Source organism: Cynocephalus volans, chromosome 13 (genome assembly GCF_027409185.1).
Source record: "Cynocephalus volans isolate mCynVol1 chromosome 13, mCynVol1.pri, whole genome shotgun sequence".
Taxonomy (NCBI): Eukaryota; Metazoa; Chordata; class Mammalia; order Dermoptera; family Cynocephalidae; genus Cynocephalus; species Cynocephalus volans.
In genome coordinates, this window is record NC_084472.1 from 31599277 (window position 1) to 31620982 (window position 21706).

Here is a 21706-nt window from a genome sequence, read left to right on the forward strand (position 1 = left end):
GAATCTTTATAGGTAGATGTGATCTGGGTAGTTCTTGTTAATGCTATACATAGCTCTGGGGTTAGCACTTTTTGGGAGGGGCTTTAAAAGATCAGGCTGTAGAATAGGGGCTACAGTGAGGTCATTGCAAAAAAGAAAGAAAACATGCAAATATAAAGTACTTAAGTAGGTAGATAGTACTGTTATTTGTATTAGAGGGCATTAGAAAAATAAGTTGTAAGCTCCTTGTGTTCCAGCCAACAATCAAATACTGCTTTTTTTCTTTTCTTTTTTTAACCATAATGAAAATGACTGCATTGTGAGAGTCAGTAATTCAGCTGTCTTGCATCTAAACTTTCGGTGATTAATTACAGAATATGTGACTATACAGCAATTCCATTATTTTTAGAAATTACTTGCAAATAATTATTCTTTCAACATAAGTTTTCTTTGGAATGTAGCCACATTTTAATTTTTTGTACTTTTATAATGAGCAAGGCACTTGGTTCCCCAAAAATTTACAGTCTAAAAATTATTTATTTGTTTTGATAACTGTGCCTACTTAACTGTAATTTGTATAGATGGGCTTATATAATCAGTTCTGTTTATTTCTTGGGAAATTTGACTAAGATGAGACTCAGTTGCAAGCACTGGACTCTAGTAATACCTAAGCTAACTCCTAACTTTCTAATTTTCACTTTTCCCGTAAGTTTTAATAAAGTACATTTTTATTCAAAGTCAGCCTGTTAATTTGCATAATATTTGCTTCATGGATCTGCTGTTTAGTAATTTTATTGGGTGACAAAATGCTGCCTCCTTAACTGTTGCTAGAGTTGCACTCCTGTCTACATTTAAATGAAAGGGCAGTTGTTACCATTCACCAGTAAGAAACTTGGGTATTCTTTTCCGAAATAGAATGGATTGACTTTCCTCTACTGTACCTTAATTCATTGCCATTTATACTGAGAGCTCATGGTGTTCTACCTTAAATGCAAAGGCTTGAAGATAAGAAAGAATAGGACCAGTAACATGAAGATTCACTTGGTGAATGTTTTTTTTTTTTAACTCTGATGTGTGACATGCACTGTACTAGGTGTTAGTGATACATATGTGGACAAAGAAATAAGACAAAATTCCTCTCTTCAAGGAACTCACAGTCTAATGGAAGAAAAGGTATAATAAATACCTACAAAATAAATATCACATTAGAGATGTGCACAAGAGCAGAAAGGAAGTAATGCCTAGAGGCATCTGAGAAGGTACAGTAAGGAAGTATGCTGCAGTTGAGTATCAGGATGAGCAGATGTTTGTTAGGTTTGATGCTTTTTCCAAGAAAAGGAAAGAAATATGTGCATGATAAACAAGTGAGAGAATAGAGTTGATGGATAGGAAGTGTTAGGTAAAAGCACAGGATGAAGCTTGGAAGGTTGGCAGAGGCCACATTGCAGAATGCCACAGAATCCTTATGGCACACTGAGGATTTTGGACTTCGTCCTGTAGGCAGTGGCATGCCATTGAAGGATTTTAAACAAGGGAGTGAGGCATCTGATTGGACATGGACTTTTAGAAGAAAGCTTTGGTGGCCATGTGGTTGATAGACTGGAAGAGAATGAGAACAGGTAGCAGAGACCAGTTTGAAGCTGTTGTGAAAGTCTAGAAAAGTACGTGAGACGTACACTAAAATGACGCTAGAGGTGGAGAGGAAATGAATATATATGAGAAATATTTAAATAGTGGAATTTGTATAACCTGAGGAGCCATTGAAGGTAGAGAATAAGAGAAAGAGAAAATCTAAGGGGACTCTCAGGTCTCCCTTGCTGGAAGAATTGATACAAGATAGAGTCCCCCAGAGGAGGAGCAGCTTTGAGGAAAAGGTGGATAGATAGAGTTGGGTTTGAAATATTTGAATCTTTGAGTTGCTGGTAGGGATGTTCTGCGGTAGAGAGTGGTTGAGGTGGAAAGAGAACATAGATGGTAGTGTAAGCTTTGTCTGTCTATATGCAAGGCTATACAGTTAGAAGAGACAGACTCACTGTTGGAGAGACCATCCTGGAGGGTCATTAAAAGAAGAGCAGACTTCTCAGGAAGTCACAGGTAGAAGGAGAAGCCAGAGGGAGTGGGTCATAGAAGCCCAAGAGTGATGTTTATTCAGAGATTTTACCTGAGATGAAGAGAGTGTTCCTGATATGTTTGGAATGGGGTTTCTAGTGACCCTGCCAAATGCCATTTCAGGGAGTGGTAAGTGTGCAGGCCAGTGATTTGGTATACCTCATTCTTTGGGAAGCTTCAGCATGAAGGGAAGTGGGTAGTACAATACGTAAAGGAATGAAGACAAGGTTGGTTTTCTCTGTGTGTGTGTGTTACTTACGTATGTTGAGGGAGAGGTTTAAAATATAGGGAGAGGAAGGAATACTTGAAAGAGGGAATTCTCAGCAGATAAGACAGGGTGTATCAAAACCCTAAGAAAAGGATAATCCTCGAAAAGGATTCTAAGGTTAATAAAATTTTGAAAACCACAAGTGGCATAAGCTTCAAAGAAAATAGCAGGTTTTGTACAAAGTACGAAAGTACGCAGTAAAGGAGAAGTGGTCTGAAAGTAACAGCATGGAGCTGTGAGATAGCATCACTGCCTCTGGAAAAACAGAATGAACAGTTCTCTCAGAAGATTGGAGGTTAGTGGGCTCTGGAGAAGAGCTGGATTTGAGTTAAAGCTATAGAGGGGCCTGTGTATTGTGGAGACCAGATGAAGAACAGGCCTTATGATAGCCTGGGGGTGCCAGGTGTTCAGTGGGACAGACTGAGAGGGAAGTCAGCAGTGGAAGAGTGAAGGGAGCAAAAGAAAGTGAGCAGGTAGCTAAGGGGAGATGGCCTTGAGGCTGAGTGGTCCTAATGGGGCTTTAGAGCAGCTCTTTTCCAAACTGTTTCTGTAGCCTTAAGAGGTTGAAGGGGAAAAGAAGAAATGGTTAGGGGAAGTGGGACAGTTGATGCTAATAAGCAAGAACGGTTTGAAAAATCTGCTCTGATGTGAAGTTTCAATGCAGTGGTTGCTGAGAGGTCCCAAGTCATATCAGAGCCCCGAAGGGGTGAATGTTGTGCTGGTGATCAATTGCTGTGGTGCTTCTGAAGAGATCTTGTACTGAAGTGGTTGGGGGAGGAAGGGAGGGTAATCCCAAGGATTTGGGATTTCTTAGTGGGATGAGCATGTATATTTAGTGACCTGGAAGGCTCTCTTGGTAGAACACATAGGGCTTCCAGGATCTTCATTTTCTTTGGCATTTGAAAACCAGAAAGCCAAAAAACAACAAGCAGATGATACTCCAAAGTAATTGTTTCAATGTTTTAAGCATCTCATTTCTGAACATTCTTCTTTATACTTATGATTTGGTGAAGTACCAAGTTCTTTTCTTTATGTTGTGAGTAAAGGTGTCCTAGATTTAAGTAGAATGGATTGATGATACTTATGCTAATGCGTGAGACTGTTGTTGATATACTTAACAGTTTTCTAGGATTCTTATGTGTATTTGTTACTTGCCTACTTAAAGTTATAGTGGGTCAATCTTTGGTGATTCTAGAGGGGTTTGTTTTGTTTTCCTGAGTAGTTCTCTTATAGTTTTATACTTGTATTTCATACTCAAGGCTATCTGAAAATAGCAAAATTCTTCTGTTGCTAGAGAATTAGATTGGGCTCCCTTCAAAAAAACAAGGGTAGTGTGTCTTGTGGCCTGGGAATAGTTTCACCACTCTTCTGCTTTCCAGAATTAGTTCATTTATTCGATTTATAGGTTTGAATGTTGTATAGAGTATTCAGTATTTTTACTGATGCAGTCTAAAGTAGGAATTGATCCTTCATGTTAGCACTGTACTTGAGTTTCAGATCATTAAAATGTTGATGATTCAAGTTTTTATGTATTTATGCTGGAATTATATCAACTGTTAAACATTAGGAAGCCTTGGAGAACACAGTTCATAGAAAAAAATTCAGATGATTAAAAACTTTAAAATATTACTAGTAAAGGCTTTCAGAAACTCTATTCCAGCTTTTTAAAAGTGTTAAGTTTGATATATGGAGCATAATACAAACCGATTGAACATGAGATTGGGATGAGTGTTGAAACTGACAAGGATGTTCAAGTAGCAGAGAGTTATCAGTGAATTAAGTTATAGACAGTATTTTGATGCTTAAAAATCAGGTAATATGCTGCATTTCATTGCATTTTACATACCTTTGTTTATAGAATACTTATTTTATATACCACTATGAAAGGAAAAACATTCCAGTTATTATTGTAAGCCGCATCTCAGTTTTTGATGTTAAAATGTGGAAATGTTTTGGAATAGGTGAAATGTAATGCATAAAGACAGTAAAGGTTGTATAGTAAGGTCAGAAAATCATTTGGGAGAAACAATTTTAGCCTTTTATTAATATGTTTTCCCCAAAAGGGAGTCATATATCTTTATGCCTTTTTATTCTACTTTCATGAGAAATATAGAAGTTTGAAAGATTTATTAAAGTACATTCAAAGATATGTCATGCAGTTGTGTATGTTAATCTTATTTTGGGGCTTCCAGAGTGAACTTGTAGTTTTCTTAATAATTTAGTTTTGTAAAACATGATAGTTATCTGTATTATCACGTGAATGAACCTTAACTGAAGGTATAATAAAAAGTTTGTTCTCATATAATACTTCAGTACAACATCTTTTTACACTCCTTTGTCAAAGCTGATTTGATTCTTAGAAATAATCTGCATGTAAAATTTCATGCAAAGAAATTTTTTTTCACTTCCTGAAATGGCATCCAAACCCCATTTCAGTTGCTTTCAGGCCAAAATTTCACTGAACTCACTTTTAATTTACGTAAAAGACTGGTAAATATAGTATAGGAAAGTTAATGCTTACCGTCTCTTTTGTTAGTTTCTTTCTAATACTGTTAAGTGCGTTAGTAGTAAAAACATATTCACTAACCACATGCATTTCATTGAAGCCTCTCTGCCAAGAAAAATTAGTTTACTAGTCCATTTAAATCTTCAGTATGTTATAATTACTTAATTAGAGTATTGTGGTGGATTCTGTAAGTTATGCAGTAGTCATATAACTTGATTAATGGTCATTTTAAATGTGGCTGTGAAATTTCATTATGCTACTATGTTAGAGTAATATAATGTGAGCACTATACTAGATTTTCAGATTATTATTAAATACCAGGTGATGAAATATGTAAAATATTGCAGCAGCAGGTTTGTGTATGTTGTACATTTTTGCCTGTATCTTTAAGATCTCGAGGCCAACTTTAAGTTTCTGGTCATATAGTTTCTTATGCTAATAGCATATCAAGTTTATACTTTGTAGCACTTGTAAGTAATAATTTCTTGAGTCCTTTTTCATGCCCCTCTTCCCCATGAAAAATTTCAAACATAAACAAAAGTAGGGAGAATAGAAAATTAAATTTCCATATAACCATCATCTGGCTTCAAGTATTGTAAACTTAGCTAGTCTTGTGGTATGAATACCCCTTTCTCTTTTTCCCTCACCCATCTGTTTTGGTTGTTGTTGAATAAGAAGAAACTGGGTTATTTCTCTTTTCCAGTTTCCCACAGTCAGGCTTTGCATTCCTTTTATGATGTTTATCATGTTCCCTATATTTCTTGTGAATTGGGAGTTAGATCCAGAGGCTTGATCAGATTCAGGATCTTTATTTCCCCCAGGAAAAACACATTGTAGATGTGAATGTGTAACCTAATACTCTTAATTTAAAAACTGAGCAGCATGAATATGTTTCTATTTTGACTTTTCTTTAAAGAATGATTTTCTTATACTGAAATAGGGCACAGGTAACAGAAGAATATTTATAATCAGGGCCACTAGATGTCTCCCACCCACTCTTTATGTTATCTGTGCCATCCACAAAAGATCATTGTCATCTTCAGAACTCTGCTACTTTCTGTTAACCCCTGGACAACCCAATCTAAAAATCTGTTGATTGTTCTTTACTTTCAGAGACAGGTAAGTAAGTAGAAATGACTCTAACACTTTTATAATTTGTGATTTTTTAAAGTTTTGAAAGCTGATAATGGGGCATTATACTTCTGAACTTGTATTATAGTTCTTATTATACTTTTTTGTCATTGAAAAATTTTTTAAAATTCTGCCTACCATTATATTTAAAGACTTTACTTGCTTGACAGATATTAGGCAGGATTTGTTTTTAGAAACACTGTCACTTGAGTTTTCTACAATTTTAAAGTTATTTCCATATATATATATATGGTTTTTCATTTTGTTTTGCTTTTTACTTTTTTGGTGGCTGGCCAGTACAGGGATCCAAACCCTTGACCTTAGTGTTATAACACCACACTCTAACCGGCCAGCCTTGGTTTGTTTTTTGTTGTTGTTGTTTTGGTGTATTTCCTAATTTCCTAATATTTTCATGTCCCTCCTAAATTCAGGGTTTATTCTGAGAACAGGGAGAAATTAGTACATACTGTTTTTTTCTTCATGGTTTTCTGAAACAGATTTTTATATTCTAGACAGAGTTGTTGAGGATACAATGAATTTTATATTCTGCAGCTCTAGTATTGGTAGGTTGATTTGTACTACCATCTGAAACAATCATCCTACAGGAGAGATTTACCAGTTAGTGCCGTTCTTGGGCAGATGAAGCCTGACTGAAGAGAGATGGCTTTTCTGCTGCCTTGCTGTTGCCATTTTTGTGTACAGACATTTTGAATATGTCTAAAAAACAATCTACAGGAGAATAAAACTTTGAACTTTAGAAATAAACAAGTAATGTACAAAACATTTCATCTCATTCTTGGCCTCACCCCATTCTTTATTCATCCCTTTTAGATGAGAAGTGTAACACTGCATTTACCAAATTTAATATATCCTGTAAGCTATTTTTCTTGGAATACTTATTAACATTTCAAAAGCATATAATAAGGAACAAGATTTGAGAAGTGCTGATCTGGCATATTACTCTTTTTATGTATTTATAAAGAGATAACATTACTGTTGCCTAGACTTATTTTTCATGATATAAGCAATCATGAAGCTTATTATAATGTCTACTATTGCATAAAGCTTACTATAATGTCTACTAATATCAGGTCTGGGATTTTCATCTTGATTTATTTTGAGTAGCATTTTTACTCACATATTAATTCAATATATAGTTATAAAGTTCCTATAAAGCATTATGCCAAACTCCACAGAAGGTACATGAATGAATCAAACAAATCCCAGCCAAAAAGAGATTGTAATCTAGTAGGAGGGGGGTACAATACATAAGACAGGTTTAGCGATTATTATAATAAGAGATAGCAACTGATTAGATTCAGAAAAGCTGCAGGTAAGAGAAGCCATTTTAGTTGGGCCTGGAAAGAGAAATAGGGGTCTGGTATTGCAGAGATGGGAGTGGGAAGGGGATGTCAAGGGGGAGGGGACCTGTGTGAACAAAGGCATGGAAGCAAAAGAACGTGAGGCACAATTGAAGGAAAGTAGTGAGTGGTGGGCTGGCCTATGGCTCACTTGGGGGAGTGTGGTGCTGATAACACCAAGGCCACAGGTTTGGATACCTATATAGGGATGGCCAGTTAGCTCACTTGGGAGAGTGTGGTGCTGACACCACCAAGTCAGGGGTTAAGATCCCCATACCAGTCGTCTTTTTAAAAAAAAGGAAAAGAAAGTAGTGAGTGGTTATTTGACTGAAGATGAAGTACTGTGGGGTGGGGGAGGAGGACTTAGCAGTTAATAGGTTTGGAAAGTTAGGTTTAATTCCACGTTCCAGAGGTTGAACTATAGGAGACCATGAGAACAACGATGAAGGCTATGCTTTAGAGAAGTTAATGTGCAATAATATTTGACATGGCACTTTGCAGTGATTCAGGTGAGTGGGGCAAGGTGAGGTCTTGAGTTGGGGCACTGGCTTAGAAGGGGAGAGGGCAGCCCCTCAGAGGTGTTAACAGACTGGGCAAGAAGGCTCAGAAATGGCTCTGGTTGTTAAGGGCACTGTTTAAACTCAATGCTATTAAGCAGAAACATGAATCAATTGTTATGAAGTTAATATTAGTTAAGTTTTCTCCTTATTCTTAGTTCTAGAGCCAGTACAAAAGCCTCATGAAGGTCCTGGAGAAATGGGGAAACCAGTCATCATTCCTAAAGAGGATCAAGAAAAGATGAAAGAGATGTTTAAAATCAATCAGTTCAATTTAATGGCGAGTGAGATGATTGCACTTAACAGATCTTTACCAGATGTTAGGTTAGAAGGGTAAGTACCTAGTGTGGTCCTTCCTGATAGTATGTGAATGAAAAATATGTTCTGAATTCCCAGTAAATTACACTTAATTGTCCTTAAAGTGAATGTTACATCACTAAGTTACTACTTATTCCATGTAGAAAATAATTAAATGCTGATAAAATAATACCTCAAGCTACTACTGATCGTTAGGACTATGTGTTTTCAGGCACTGGAAGATAATTGTTTATCTTAATGGATTTATAAGTGATTTAAAACTTCATTATTACCTAAATTGTTTGTAAAACAATTCAAGTTGTGTGTAACTTGAAACAGTAAAATATACAGTGTACAGTTTATTGAATTTTTACATATGTATATACCTATATAACCATGATCCAAATCAAGACATAGAAAATTTCCATTACCCTTGAAAGTTCCCTTATGTTCCTTTCCAGTCAATATTTCCACCCCCAGAGGCAACCATTGTTTTGACCTTTTTAAACACGGATTTAGTTTTGTCTCCTTTTGAACTTTTCATAAATGGAGCTATACACTATATACTCTTTTATGTCTTTGGGATTTCATATTGTTGCATATATCAGAAGTTTATTCTTTTCTACTGCAATGTAGTGGGTTGTTGTATGAATATATCATAATTTATTTGTACTTTGATAGAAATTTGGGCTTCTTTCCATTTTTTGACGACGATAAGTAAAGCTGTTGTGGCATTCTTCTGCATGTCTTTTAGATGACTTAAACTCTATTTGGTATGTACAGGGAAAAGGAATAGATTATACATTTATATAGCTTTAGCATGTGCTGCCATACATTTTCCCAAAATATTTATACCAATTTACACTCCTATGAGCAATGTAATAGGCCTACTTGCTCCATAAGAAGAAGGTAATACAGGTTTAGCAGTTATAATAATAAGAGGGAGCAATTGGTTAGATTCAGAAAAGTCACAGGCAAGGGAAGCCATTTTAGTTGGGCCTGGAAAGAGAAATAAGGGCCTGGTATTGCAGAGATGGGAGTGGGAAGGGGATGTCAAGGGAGGGGAACTGTGTGAACAAAGGCATGGAAGCAAGAGAACATGAGGCACAATTGAAGGAAAGTGGTGAGTGGTTATTTGACTGAAGGGAATGTTCAGAGAAGGGATTGTGAATATAGGGGATTTTACTGATGACAATAATCATGAATTCCAGAGAGAACAGTGGGATGGTTTTAGAAGTCAGGAGCTTTAGTTAAACAAATAGTAATTAGAGTTTGGGTAATTTACAGTGGCTTAGAAGACCTGGGTCTTTTGTCATTTGTTCATAACATTATCTTCAGTCACTTATGACTTTATAGTGTTTTACCTTGATCTGTAATTGTCTCTATTGTCATTCTAATTGTTTTTTTCCTCAGTACAAGTACTTTATTTCAGTTACAGTAATGCCACACCAAAACTACAGTAGCATGAAACATAATAAAACGAAAAATAGATTCCCAGCTCCAAACCCCACAGAGAAACCAGCGCTATTGCTCCCTGGGCCTCTGAGGTCTCTCTGACTGTAGTTGTCCATCTCACCTCAGCCTTTTCTGAAGCTCTGGAGGGGGCAGTGGTAGTGGGGTGCTTCTTTGGCTTCTATGCCTGCTGGCCTGAGCCCTCTTTTCCCCCTGCCCCCTGCCAACCCCCTGCACACCTGAGCAGCCAGTGCAGTCTACATTTCTTCTAGATGGATCCCCATCACTAAGACATGTGCTTCTGGCTGGGAGGTCCCAGCCCATAATGCTGACATTCTCCAAGACTGTCCCCTTCTTTGGGGAAGGCAAGAAGGCATTAGCATAGCGAGGAGAGGAGGAACAGAGAGGACACCAGGGCTAGGAGAGGCCCACCTCTATGTAGGATGGTGTATGTGGCCAGCTCCTGGCTCCTTCTCCTTTTCTGGTTCCTGTCCCATCTTTCCTCTGAAGAGCTACCAGGCCTGCCCCTTAGGGGGACCAGGAGCCTCATGTGGAGCTCACTCCCAACAGCCCTGCCCTAGCTCTGAGGCTGATCAGAAGGTGTCAGGGCAGTCACTGAGCTGTCTGCTACTCTTGGCAAGGAAGATTCTGGCTTCCTGGGTGAGGGGAGTGCACTTTGGGGGCGGGGCCTGACCAAGGGGCCATGGCTGGCAAGATGGGAGATGTAGCAGGCAGTAGATGCTCCTGCCTCAGTCACAGGGTCCCATAAGGTGGCAGTGGGGGCTACAGTTAGCTCCACATGGTGGAACGCCTGAGTCTGCTGTTGGGAGAAGCTGTGGCCTCAGGAAGGGGACAACATTCCTGGTACCCTGACACCAAAAGTCAGACCAGTTTGGGAGAACCTTCCCCTCACAGCCTCCCCTGGCTAAAAGTATCCTCCAAAGGAGAAGAGTCCATCTAGCTACAAGAACTGTCTTGATTAAACCCGAGAGGCCTAGGGTGGGCTGAGTCCAGGCAAGTTCAACAGTTCCTCAGACTCCTGACATCTGGTGCCGCTGGCTTATAGGCCAGAGCTCCTGGTCAACCATGAGAAAAGGCCCTGTGGGCATGGGGAGTGGGAGTATGGCCTTGTGTTCCTCTGGAGGCAGAGGCTGTCTCCTTCGGGTGGAGACCAGGGGCCACAGCCTAAGGCACTAGTGAACTGGTCCTGCGAGCTGGAAGCCAGGCCCAGGCCAGCTGGTGGAGGACAGTTCGGAGGGAAGATTTGCATCCTGTGGGAGATGAGAGCTCTTTTTTTCTCCTTTCCTCTGGGAAGAGGATTGGCAAGGCAAATCCTGAAGTGTGGCTGGGATGGGGGGATAGCTGCAGAGAGATCCGGCCCCTGGGACAGAGATGGGGTAGCCAAAATCGGAGGGACCAAAAGAGGACAGATGTGGCACAGCAGTGTACATCTGATGGGGCAGTCTCAGCCCCACGCTCCTGTGGTCCAGATCCAGGGTTCTTGGGCACCCCTAGATTATGTTTGAGGGCCCTTGACCTGGTCTTATTTTGCCACAGCCATTGGTCCCCTGCTGCACCTTTGGGGATTAGATCTTCCTTGCTAGGGTTCCCACTGTCAGATTCCAGGGACAGGGGCTGGCAAGCTGAGAGAGACAGTGCCCATGAGTTGCTCCTAACCCACTCCGCCCCTGACTGGCACCTCCCTCTGCCTCGCCTCCACACCTCTTCTGTCTGCACCAGGTGGCTGCAGCGCCAGGTGACTGGGCCTGAAATCACACATCCCAAGGGTGGAGGCAGCTCTCTGATTTTGATTAGTGGCTTGGAGATCACTACCTTAGCTGAGCCTTGCAGTGAGTAAGTCAGTGGGGCTCCCCTTTTCCACATGTTATTTAGAAAAATAGAACATAATAAATATACCAGTCTTTTCCTTTAAAAAAAGGATTTTAAATGCCTTTTTTTCCCTGAAGGTTTTCAGTGTAATCCACAATGTTTAACAAAAAAGTTTCCCCAAAAATATATCTTTAAGGCATTTGACACAGTGGTGTCTGTGGTATATCTGGTGCCAGATGTGGGCAGGTGACTATGTCCTGCTACCCTTGTGGGTATGAGGTCCAGGTCTGGTGAGCCACCAGGCTGACACCCAAATGCCTGGTAGAGTCAGCACACATGTGCCTGGGATGACGGGGTCTTCACGGGGGATCAAATTTTGGGTTATGCTGAGAACCTACATCACGGTCTTGGATCCAGTGGATAGTCCTCTAGCATGAGGAAGAGGGCCCTGAGTGGCCAAAGGTCTGGTTGATGCCCTGTAGACTGGAGGGGTCAGACTTGTTGTCTCTGTCCTGGGGGCTCATCCTCAGCCCCTTCCCCTCCTTTGCCTTGGCTGTCTTGTGTTTCGCCCCTTACCAGACTTAAGTCTGTGCGGAGGGTCCATGAGTGAGCCAGGCAGGCAGGGAAAGTGTTCTGAGCAGGGAGCTGATGACATGAAAGTGGGAGGGGCTGTGAGGAACAGTGATGAGGCCTTCAAGGGAGCTCTCGGGTGTGCACACAGAGCGCCAGATCTGTGCAAATGCCAGGAAGAAGAGCTAGTTGTTGGTGAGACCCAGAGTGTGTAATGTCTGTTAGGCCCATTCTTTTTTACCCAGTTCTGATAAGCCTGGTAGGCTGCCTTGAGGCCCCCATTGTTGATGATGTTCTCCCCAAGGGTGTGCCAGCTGTTCATGGGCTCCCCTTTCATGCTGTAGTTGCTGTACTGCTCCACCATGCACTCAGTCTGTTGTTTGAAGGCCTGCACAGATGAATCCTTCCACCAGGGCTGGAAGTTCCCATCTTTGTCATACTTCTGTCCTTGATCATTAGAAGCATGAGTCAGCTTTGTGGCCTGTGACAATGCCAATGCCACCAAAGTTTAAGGACTTGGGTGAGGAGCAGGTGTAGAATGGTGTCTACAGGATCCCAGCTGGAAACACAATCTCATTCTTGGTGGGTGAGTAGTAAGCATTCACCACAGGTGAGGTCATGCTCCACTGATCTCTGTTGGGCGCTTTCCTGAGTTGGTTGGCAGCGACCATCCACAAGAAGTTGAAAGTAGAGGTCTGGAACTGTAGTGTAGTCATTGAATATTTTATTCAGCTTCTTGGGGTTGTTAAAGTTGGAGAAGCCTGTCATGTTGTAGATGGCATCTGCCTTTACCTTGGCTGACTGCCGGGTGTCTGCATCCATCCACTTCAGGGTGCTCAGGCTTTCCATAAACACCATCTTGATTTCCAGGGTTATCTCGCTGGCTATGTTCCTGCCTTCCTTGGTGAAAGTTGCTTTGACAAATATGGGGCCCAGGACAAAGCCCGGGTTGTCACTCAGGCAAAACTTCCTTCAAGGAAGACAGGCCATCTTAGTCACGTAAGTGATTTCCATGAACTTTTTGTCAGCATCCTGAAGGCACTGATTGAGGAAGGAACCTGTTTTCCGGACCGGGTTCCAGATCATGTAGTTGTTCCACAGGCATTTGTCAGTGTTGTTGATGAGATTGAATACTTGCTCGAGGTTTCTTTGTCATAGACCCCAATAGGCTCAGATTTATTGGTATCCATAGGGTAGAAGATGGTGTTGAAAAAGTACAGTCAGTTGATGGGGGTGCCAAGGTCTGCAGCTCAGCCACTGTCACTTTGTGGTAGATGAGCTCCTCATCCCAGCACCTCTCCTAGGGAATGGTGGTGTTGGTCAGCACCACCTCAGTGTCTAGGGTCTGCTGAATCTGGGGCAGGATGGAGTCCTTATCCCCTCCCCACCCCCAAGCACCACGTAGTTCAGGTAACCAGTGAGCACCTTCTCATTTTCAGTTTTGTTCAGATAGTAGTCTTTTGTGGGCAAGCCCAGGCCAGACTGGTCCACCTGGATCACGTTGCTTTTGAAGTTCTTAGAGTCGGGACTGATGTTGACAGAGAAGGGCGAGGTGTGGTAGTGGGTGGTGACCACCTCCCTGATGTCCTTGAAGTTGTCCTTGGCCTAGGGACCTGTGATCTTCCATCCCTGAGGTTCTCAGCTCCATCAGGAGATTGGCCTTGAGCTCTCCATCCTGGTTTCATTAATACATGCACGTAGTACACTTTGGCCTTTCTCTCTGCCTCTCCCACACTGACTGTGAGTTTTTGAGGAGGTGCTTGATGATGGCTTGGGTGTGCTCTCAGAGGTTGCTGCAGGTCCTCCAGTGTGCATGGTGTGCAAGCATGTGGTTGGCTTTGATCCAGCTATCGCAGATGTAGCTGAAGGGCTGGCAGGTGTCCGCTGTGTTGTCCATGGAGCTCAAGGTGGAGCTAGTCACTGAGATGCAGGCCTTGGTTAGGCACACTGCAGAGGAGGAGGTTCTTGTCCGCTACTGGACGCCTAATGTTGCCAAGCAAGTCAACAGTCCTTGGAAGTGCTACCAGTACCACTAGCTGCTTCTCCACCATGATGGAGGAGCTCAAGAACAAACCCCTGATGGAGCTGATTGAGATGTCCACATGGCCCAGCACCTCTGGCCACTCTGACGGGCTGCAGAAGTTCACCTGCAGGCCGTTGGGCTATACATCACTCTCGTTCTCATTACATTATATCCTTCTCATCTAGTGTGGCCTGCTTATAGGTCAACATCCCCAGTGCGGACAGTATGGGGGCCACCAGAGGTGTCGGGGGCCACTCTCTCTGCATGCTGCACCCTATAATGCCCGTGTCTCTGCTCCTGTGCACCCAGCTCTCTAATATTGTTTATTTAGTACTCTCCTCTTTTTTCCTGAAACAATCCTGCTAGTTTGTAATTTTTAATTTTTTTTAAAGAGAATTAGCTTTTCCTTTTATCTAATTTTTTTAAATTTTGTTTTCTGTGTAATTATCTTTTTTTCTATTTTGTGTTTAATGTTATTTGCTTTAGTTAAATGTTTAACCAATTTAAAATATTTTTGTTTTTTAATATATTCTCTAAATTTACATCTCTGAATCACTTTAGTGCATCCTGCTAGTTTTATTTATAGTGCTTTCATCCTTATTTGTTTGTAAGTAGTTTGTATATTTTATTATTGATTTCTAGATTACTTTTATCATGGGCAGAGAACATGATCTGTATATGAACATGGTCTGTTTGAAATGTGTTGAAACCTAGGTTATTGTGACCTACAAAGTGATTAGGTTTTTAAAATGTTTCTTCTGCACTTGAAAATAGCATTGTTTGGTTGCCTGTTACTTTTATTTTTTGTTTTAAAGAGCATGATCTGTTAGATTCTTGTTAAGTTGTACATTTAGAAGTATCCCACTATGATTGTGGATTTGACCATTTCTCCTAGTCATTCTGTTAGTTTATTTTTCAAGGCTGCATCATTGTGTACTTTTAAAACAATTCATAGTATATTGTTCATTTTTTAAATGCGATGTTTGCTGTATCTTTGTTAACTTTTTTTTTTTCAGTTTGATATTGCTACACTACCTTTAGTTTTCTTAATATTTTCCTTTTATGCGTATTATTTTTTTTGCTATTTATTTTCAGCCATGAAATATTTGTTTTAGGTGTATCTCTACTAGATGGCTGGACTTTATATTTTTAATTCAGTCTGTTTTTTAATAAATGAGTTTGATGTATGGACATTTATTGTGACTATTGATATAGTTTGTCTTCTTTTAGGTTGAACCATATGAAATTGATATTTAGCCATTTTGACCTGTGAAAATGACAATTTTGTAAAGTTTGACCTAATCTTGTTTTCTGTTTACCACCTTGTCTTTTCCCTCCTTTCTAATAATAAGTCTTGTTTTCTGTTTACTACCTTGTTTTTTCCCTCCTTTCTAAAGTTTTAGTATTCATGTTTTTTCCTCTCTTGGCTTGGAAGCTTACATTTTATTCCTTTACTAGTAAGACCTGGGCATTGGTAATTGTCTGTCAAGATGTGGATTTATCTTTACATGCACAGTGCACATAGTGTACTTTTGATCTGAGCGTTTATATTATTATTCTGGGACATTCCTAATCATAATCTCAAATATTACTGCTTCACCATTCCCTCTAATCCATTCTTCCAGAACTACTTATGTGTATACAGTAGAGCCTCTTAATCTGTACTCTTATTTTTTTCTCCCTTTGTTCCTTTTTGAATGGTCTTTAGGTGAGTTTGTCATTAATATCTTGATAGTGGCTGGCCAGTTAGCTCAGTTGGTTAGAGCATGGTACTGATAATATCTTGATAGTGGCACTGTCCAAGTTTGGCTCTCCCATTTACTGTGGATGTGATTTTTGACAAGTTACCTGACTTTTCTATACCTCAGAATCCTTATCTGTAAAATAAGAGAAATAACAAGGGTTGTTATGAGGATTTGTAAAGTATTTTGAATACTTCCTGGCTCCTAATATATAGACAAGGCCTCTTTTCAGGGAGTGAGTTCTAAATCCTACAGGATTCTCAGGTGAAACTGACTCCAAATGGGCTTTTCTATCCCCACTCTTTTTTTTTACCACTCACTGCCTGATTTCCAAAGTAGATTCACAGTGACGTGGAAAGTGAGAAATATCAGATTAGTATTTAATTATCCCCACATTAAGCTGGACAAAGCTGGTCAGAATGTGCTTTTCAGACCAGTTCCTTGAGGTGGAGGTACAAGTAGTGTGGGACAGCCCCTGGAGTGCAGCCTTTTCACCACCTTCTTTGAGTCCAGAAAAGCCTTGCTTGTTCTAAGGCCTGGGCTTGGCTGGTGGTGTGGCTGGCTGTGTCCAGATCATCCTGTGTCTGGCAGGAAACTTTCTGCCTTGTAGGGTCTCCAAGGGCATATTTCCTGAAGGAAACTAGAGGAGAGAATAAGATTGTCCCTCTGTTAAGAAGAGTTAAGCAGAAGTAACAATCACTGAATAACTGTAATGTGTGATCTTGAGAAGGAAGTTTAAGATAAATTCCAAATCATCCAGTATTCCAAACCCATCCTATATAATTAGTCTTTGATGTTTAGAAAGTAATAATGATACCATTTATTGAGTGCTTATTATGTACCAGGTACTATATACATTATCATATTTAAACAGTGGAGCAAAGTAGAAGTAGTAGTAGTAGTATGCCCAGTTTACAGATGGGGAAACTCGGACGTAGGGAGATTAAATGATTTGTTCAAAGTATAGTTAGTAAGTGACCCAAGTGAACTTTGAACTAGGTCTCAGTGACCAAACATGTGCTCTTAGTCACTGTGTTTTGCCATTGCTTTTATGGTTTGATCTTAGGTGATCTTACCTAAGTGGGAGTACACAGAGGAGAAATTTTGTAACATTGCCAAACACTGCCCGGCAGGTAGCAAGACATCTTATGAAATATTGAATTGTTGTTAGTAAGTGCTGGTGACAGACTAAATTTACTGGGCAACAAAGGAGATATTGAAAATCATACCTTAAAGGGACATGGAGAAGAAGATTGGATTATTCGTGCATGTTCACCTGGATTTGGAAACTTCTTAAGAATTCCTTTTTTTTTGGCTCTTCTTTTGTAGTCTTTGACATATATGTGGATGATTGATGAACAGCACAAGTTTTATCATAAGTTATGGATTCAACTTGTAGTTCTGCCACTTAATAGCTACCACCTTGGCCACACTCCTTTATTTCTCAAAGCCTCAATTTCCTCATTTGTAAAATTGGGAGAGTAATACCTCTAAGGGTTGTTATAAGTATAAGTGGGGTAATGCATCTAAAACTCTTAATGCAGTTTCAGGAAATCTAATTAAAAGCCAGTCAGCAGGACCTTTTCAGATCAGTGCCCTGAGAGTTAGGACAACTGTTTATTTCCAGAAACACCACTGAGTCACTGAGGCAGGCACTCAAGCTAACTCTCAGACCACATAGTGAATTTCCAGCCTCAGAGTTTATTTACTATCCTTTTATTTACTTTTAATGAGTGCTGAACTGTGTAGGCCATCTTTTACTTAGTGTTGTACATAGGGACATAAATGAAACCACTTGTATTTTCACTCATTGTTTAAAAACCAGATACGTTCATCAATTTCAATTCCACTCCAGTGTATAACTCCCATCAATAGAATGAGCTAACTATGGTAATGGTGGTATAGTTTGAAAACCCTGCCCATTTCTACTCATTCTTTATCAGGATGTGCTCTCTGGGTTTGAAATTAGTGGCAAATACACAGAAAAGTAAACAAAATTTAGTGGCAAAGACATAGAATACCTAGAAAACTAAACATAAAATTTAAAAAAAAAAGGATAAGTGGAAGGGGAATGTTGTGCAGAAAGGGAAAAGTATTCATAATATACAACTCAGCTATGAGTAGCATTTACATAGTCCTAGTATGAATAAACATTAAGTAATGCTATAAACAAACTTATGATATGATTACTTTGAGAGACTAAGGGACTAAGAAGTGCATGTGTTGGGATTGGGGTAGGAGTGAAATAAATCCTCATATTCTGTAGTAGGAAGTCAATACATGATATCTAGAACCAGAAAAAATAATCAGGAAGTAAAAATATAGATAGACATAGTGCTTAGAATTATGGAGATAAATACTAATGTGTATAGATTTGCCTATCTGGACATTTCATAATCATATAATGTGTGGTCTTTTGTGTCTACATTCTTCCACTGAGGATAATGTTTCCACTGGGATTCATTCATGTTTTAGCATGTATTCTTTGTTCCTTTTTATCGCCCAGTGTTATTCCATTGTATGGATATGCCACACTTTGCTTCTCCTGTGACCAGTTGATGGACATTTGGGTTGTTTCCGTTTTCTGGTTATTATGAAAGATGTTGCTAAGAACATTTGTTTTCATTTTTCTTGGGTAAATTCCGTTCCTAGGAATGGAATTGCTGGGTCACATGGTAACTCTATGTTTAACTATACAAGAAATTGGCAAACTGTTTTCCAAAGTGACTGCACCATTTACATTCCCACCAGCAATGTGTGAGGGTTCTAGTTTCTCCACATCCTCATCAATACTTCTTTTTGGCTGTCTTGTTTTTATAGCTATTCCACTGGATATGAAGTCATATCTCATTGTGATTTTAATTTGCATTTCCCTAATGCCTAATGATATTGAGGATCTTTTCATGTGCTTATTGGCCTTTCTTATACCTTTGATGAAATGCCTCTTCAAATCTTTTGCTCATTTTAAATTGGACTATTTGTCTTCCCATTATTGAATTGTAAGAGTTCTGCATGTATTCTGGATACAAATCCTTTATCAGATATATGACTTGCAAATATTTTCTCCCACTTCATGGCTTGTCTTTTATGTCTTTAATAGTACCTGTTAAAGCACAAAAATTTTTAATTTTGGTGGAGATTTATCAACTGTTTGTTTTATTGTTTGTGCTTTTAATATCATGTCGTACTTAATGGTGAAAGACTGAAAGCTTCTCCCCTAAGATCAGAAGCAAGGAAAGGATGTCTGCTCTCACCACTTCTGTTCAACATTGTGCTGAAGGCAGCCCAAAACTCAGAAGTACACACTGGGTATGAAGAGAAAAGAGTCTCAAGAGAAGCCACCTCTTTCTGGTCCAGGAAACAAGAAAGGGTTAGAGATTGGGGGGGGGGGGCTATTTTTCTCTTTTTTCCCCTCGTTTTTCCTTTTTGATTATCCTAACCCCCAGCATTATTGCCAAGGCAGCCCAGTTGTGGGAGCAATGACCAGCAAGCAACTAAAACTGTAAGGGAAAGTAATTCTCTGTCTGACTGGAGCAACCCTGGTCCCCAGAGTATGGGTAGAATTGCCATTGCTTTGCTTTGCTTTTTCTGTCTCCCACTCCTTGGCCTAAACACAAGCATATTCCTGAGCAAGGAAACTAAGAATCCCAGCCTTCTAGCTATGGTGGGAGACTGAATATAAAAGATAGCAGTTCTCCCCCAATAGATGTATAGATTTAATGCAGTCCCATTCAGAATAGCAGTGAGGGTTTAAAAATGTATTTGGAAAGGCAAAGGAAGTAGAATGCCTAAAATAATTGTGAAAAAGAAGGATAAAGTTAGAGGAAATATAGTACCCAACTTAAAGACTTACTGTAGGGCCACAAAAAACGATTACATTATATAATGTTGAATGTATTAATTATCCTGATTTGAGCATCACATAATGCACATAGGTAATGATATTCAACTCTGTACCCCACACATATGTACAGTCAACTATGTTACAATAAAAAAAAGACATTGTAAAGCTACAGTAATTGAGAAAGTGTGACATTGGCAATGAGATAGATATATAGATTAGTGGAATAGACCCACACCAATATAGCTATTTGATTTTTTAAAAGAATTTATTTTTTGATTGAAAAATATCAATTATACATATTTAAGGGGTACAGAGTTATATTTCAGTACATATATACAATATGTGATGATCAAATAAGACTACTTATTCATCATCATAAAACTTTATCATTTCTTTGTGATGAGGACATTTGATCTCCTAGCCATTTCTGTTTGATTTTTGACTAAGTTACAAAATCCATTCAATAGAGAAAGAATTATCTTTTCAACAAATGGTGTTGCAACTATTAGACAGCCATGTGCAAAAACATGAATCTCTACCTTAATGTTACGTGTTATATAAAAATTAACTCAAATTGGATCATAGATCTAAATCTAACTGGTAAGGGGGTCGCAACCCTTGGTATGGTGTGGTTTGCACCACGTTCAGCCAGTGAGCGCACCCGCCATCCCTATATAGGATCCGAACCCATGGCCTCAGCGCTACCAGTGCCGCACTCTCCCGAGTGAGCCACGGGGCCGGCCCCATAGATCTAAATCTAAAACTTAAAAATTTATAACTGTTAGGAGAAAATATTCAGGAGTTAGAGAAAGAGAGTTGTCATGACACCACAAGCATCATCTCATAAAAGAAAAAAAATCATTGATAAATTGGACTTCATCAAATTTTAAAACTCACTCTGCTTAATACACTGTTAAGAGAATGAAATGACAAGGTTCAGACTGGGAGAAAATATCTGCAAACCAAATATCCAACAAAAGACATATCTAGAATATATAAAGAACTTTAAACATACAACCCAATTTTAAAAATGTAATATGATTAAAGAGTAGGCAGAAGACTTGACACTTCACCCAAAATGCTGTATGGATGGCAAATGAACACGTGAAAAGACATTAGCCTTGGAAAAACGCCAGTTAAAACCATAATGAGATACCACCATACACCTGTTTAAATGGCTAAAATAAAAAGTTACTGACAGTATGAAGTGTTGACAAAGAGGCAGAACAGTTGGAACTCTCGTACATTTCTGATGGGAGTGCAAAAAATGTTAGAGTCTCTCTCTGGCAAAGAGTGTGTCAGTTTTTAATAAAGCTATACTTACCATGTAACCCAGTGAGCCCATGCCTGGATATTTACCTTAGAGAAATGAGAGCATGTTTATATAAAAATCTTTACATGAATGTTTATAGCAACCCTGTTCATAATGGCCCCAAACTGGAGACAACTCATCAGGTGAATGGATAAACTATGGTATATCCAAACAGTGGAATTCTATTCAACAATTAAAAGTTGATAAACTATTGATACACACAACTTGAATGAGTCTCAAAGATTATACACTGTACACTTCCATTTATATGACGTTTGTGAAAAGACAAAACTATAGTAATGGAGAACAAATGTTGGTTGCCAGGAGTTAGGTGTAGGGGGAGGGTGGAGGGTGTGACTTTAAAAGGATAGCAGGAGAGCGTTCTTTGGGGAGATGGAATTGTTCTGTTTCCTGATGGTGGTGGTGGTAATGTGAATCTATGCATCTGTTCAAGTTCATAGAACCTTTTACCTCCCCCCCAAAAAAAGTCATTTAATGAAAAATAACACAATACCAAATATTGTTGAATATGGGAGCTACTGGAACTCTTAACACACTGGGACTGAGAGTGTAAATTGTTACACTCTCTTTATCTTTTTGTTTGTTTTGGCCAGTATGAGGATCCTATTATATCCTCTTCAAAAAACAATTTCGTGGTATATACTAAAACTGAGTTTATACATACCCTATTGCTCAACAATACACAAATACATACACATAGTCAC

At 39.4% G+C, this 21706-nt stretch overlaps 1 protein-coding gene and 1 pseudogene across 4 annotated transcripts in view; one reads left to right on the forward strand and one right to left on the reverse strand.

Moving 5' to 3' along the window:
* Window positions 1-21706, forward strand: part of GALNT1 (polypeptide N-acetylgalactosaminyltransferase 1) — a 127718-nt gene that overhangs the window by 64552 nt on the left and 41460 nt on the right. For all 4 annotated transcript variants that reach the window (XM_063077070.1, XM_063077072.1, XM_063077073.1 and 1 more), the window contains one exon: window positions 8070-8244. In XM_063077070.1, coding sequence (XP_062933140.1) covers window positions 8070-8244 — 175 coding nt within the window. The remainder of the gene's footprint in view (window positions 1-8069; window positions 8245-21706) is intronic.
* On the reverse strand, window positions 10692-14349 carry LOC134362112 (endothelin-converting enzyme 1-like; annotated as a pseudogene).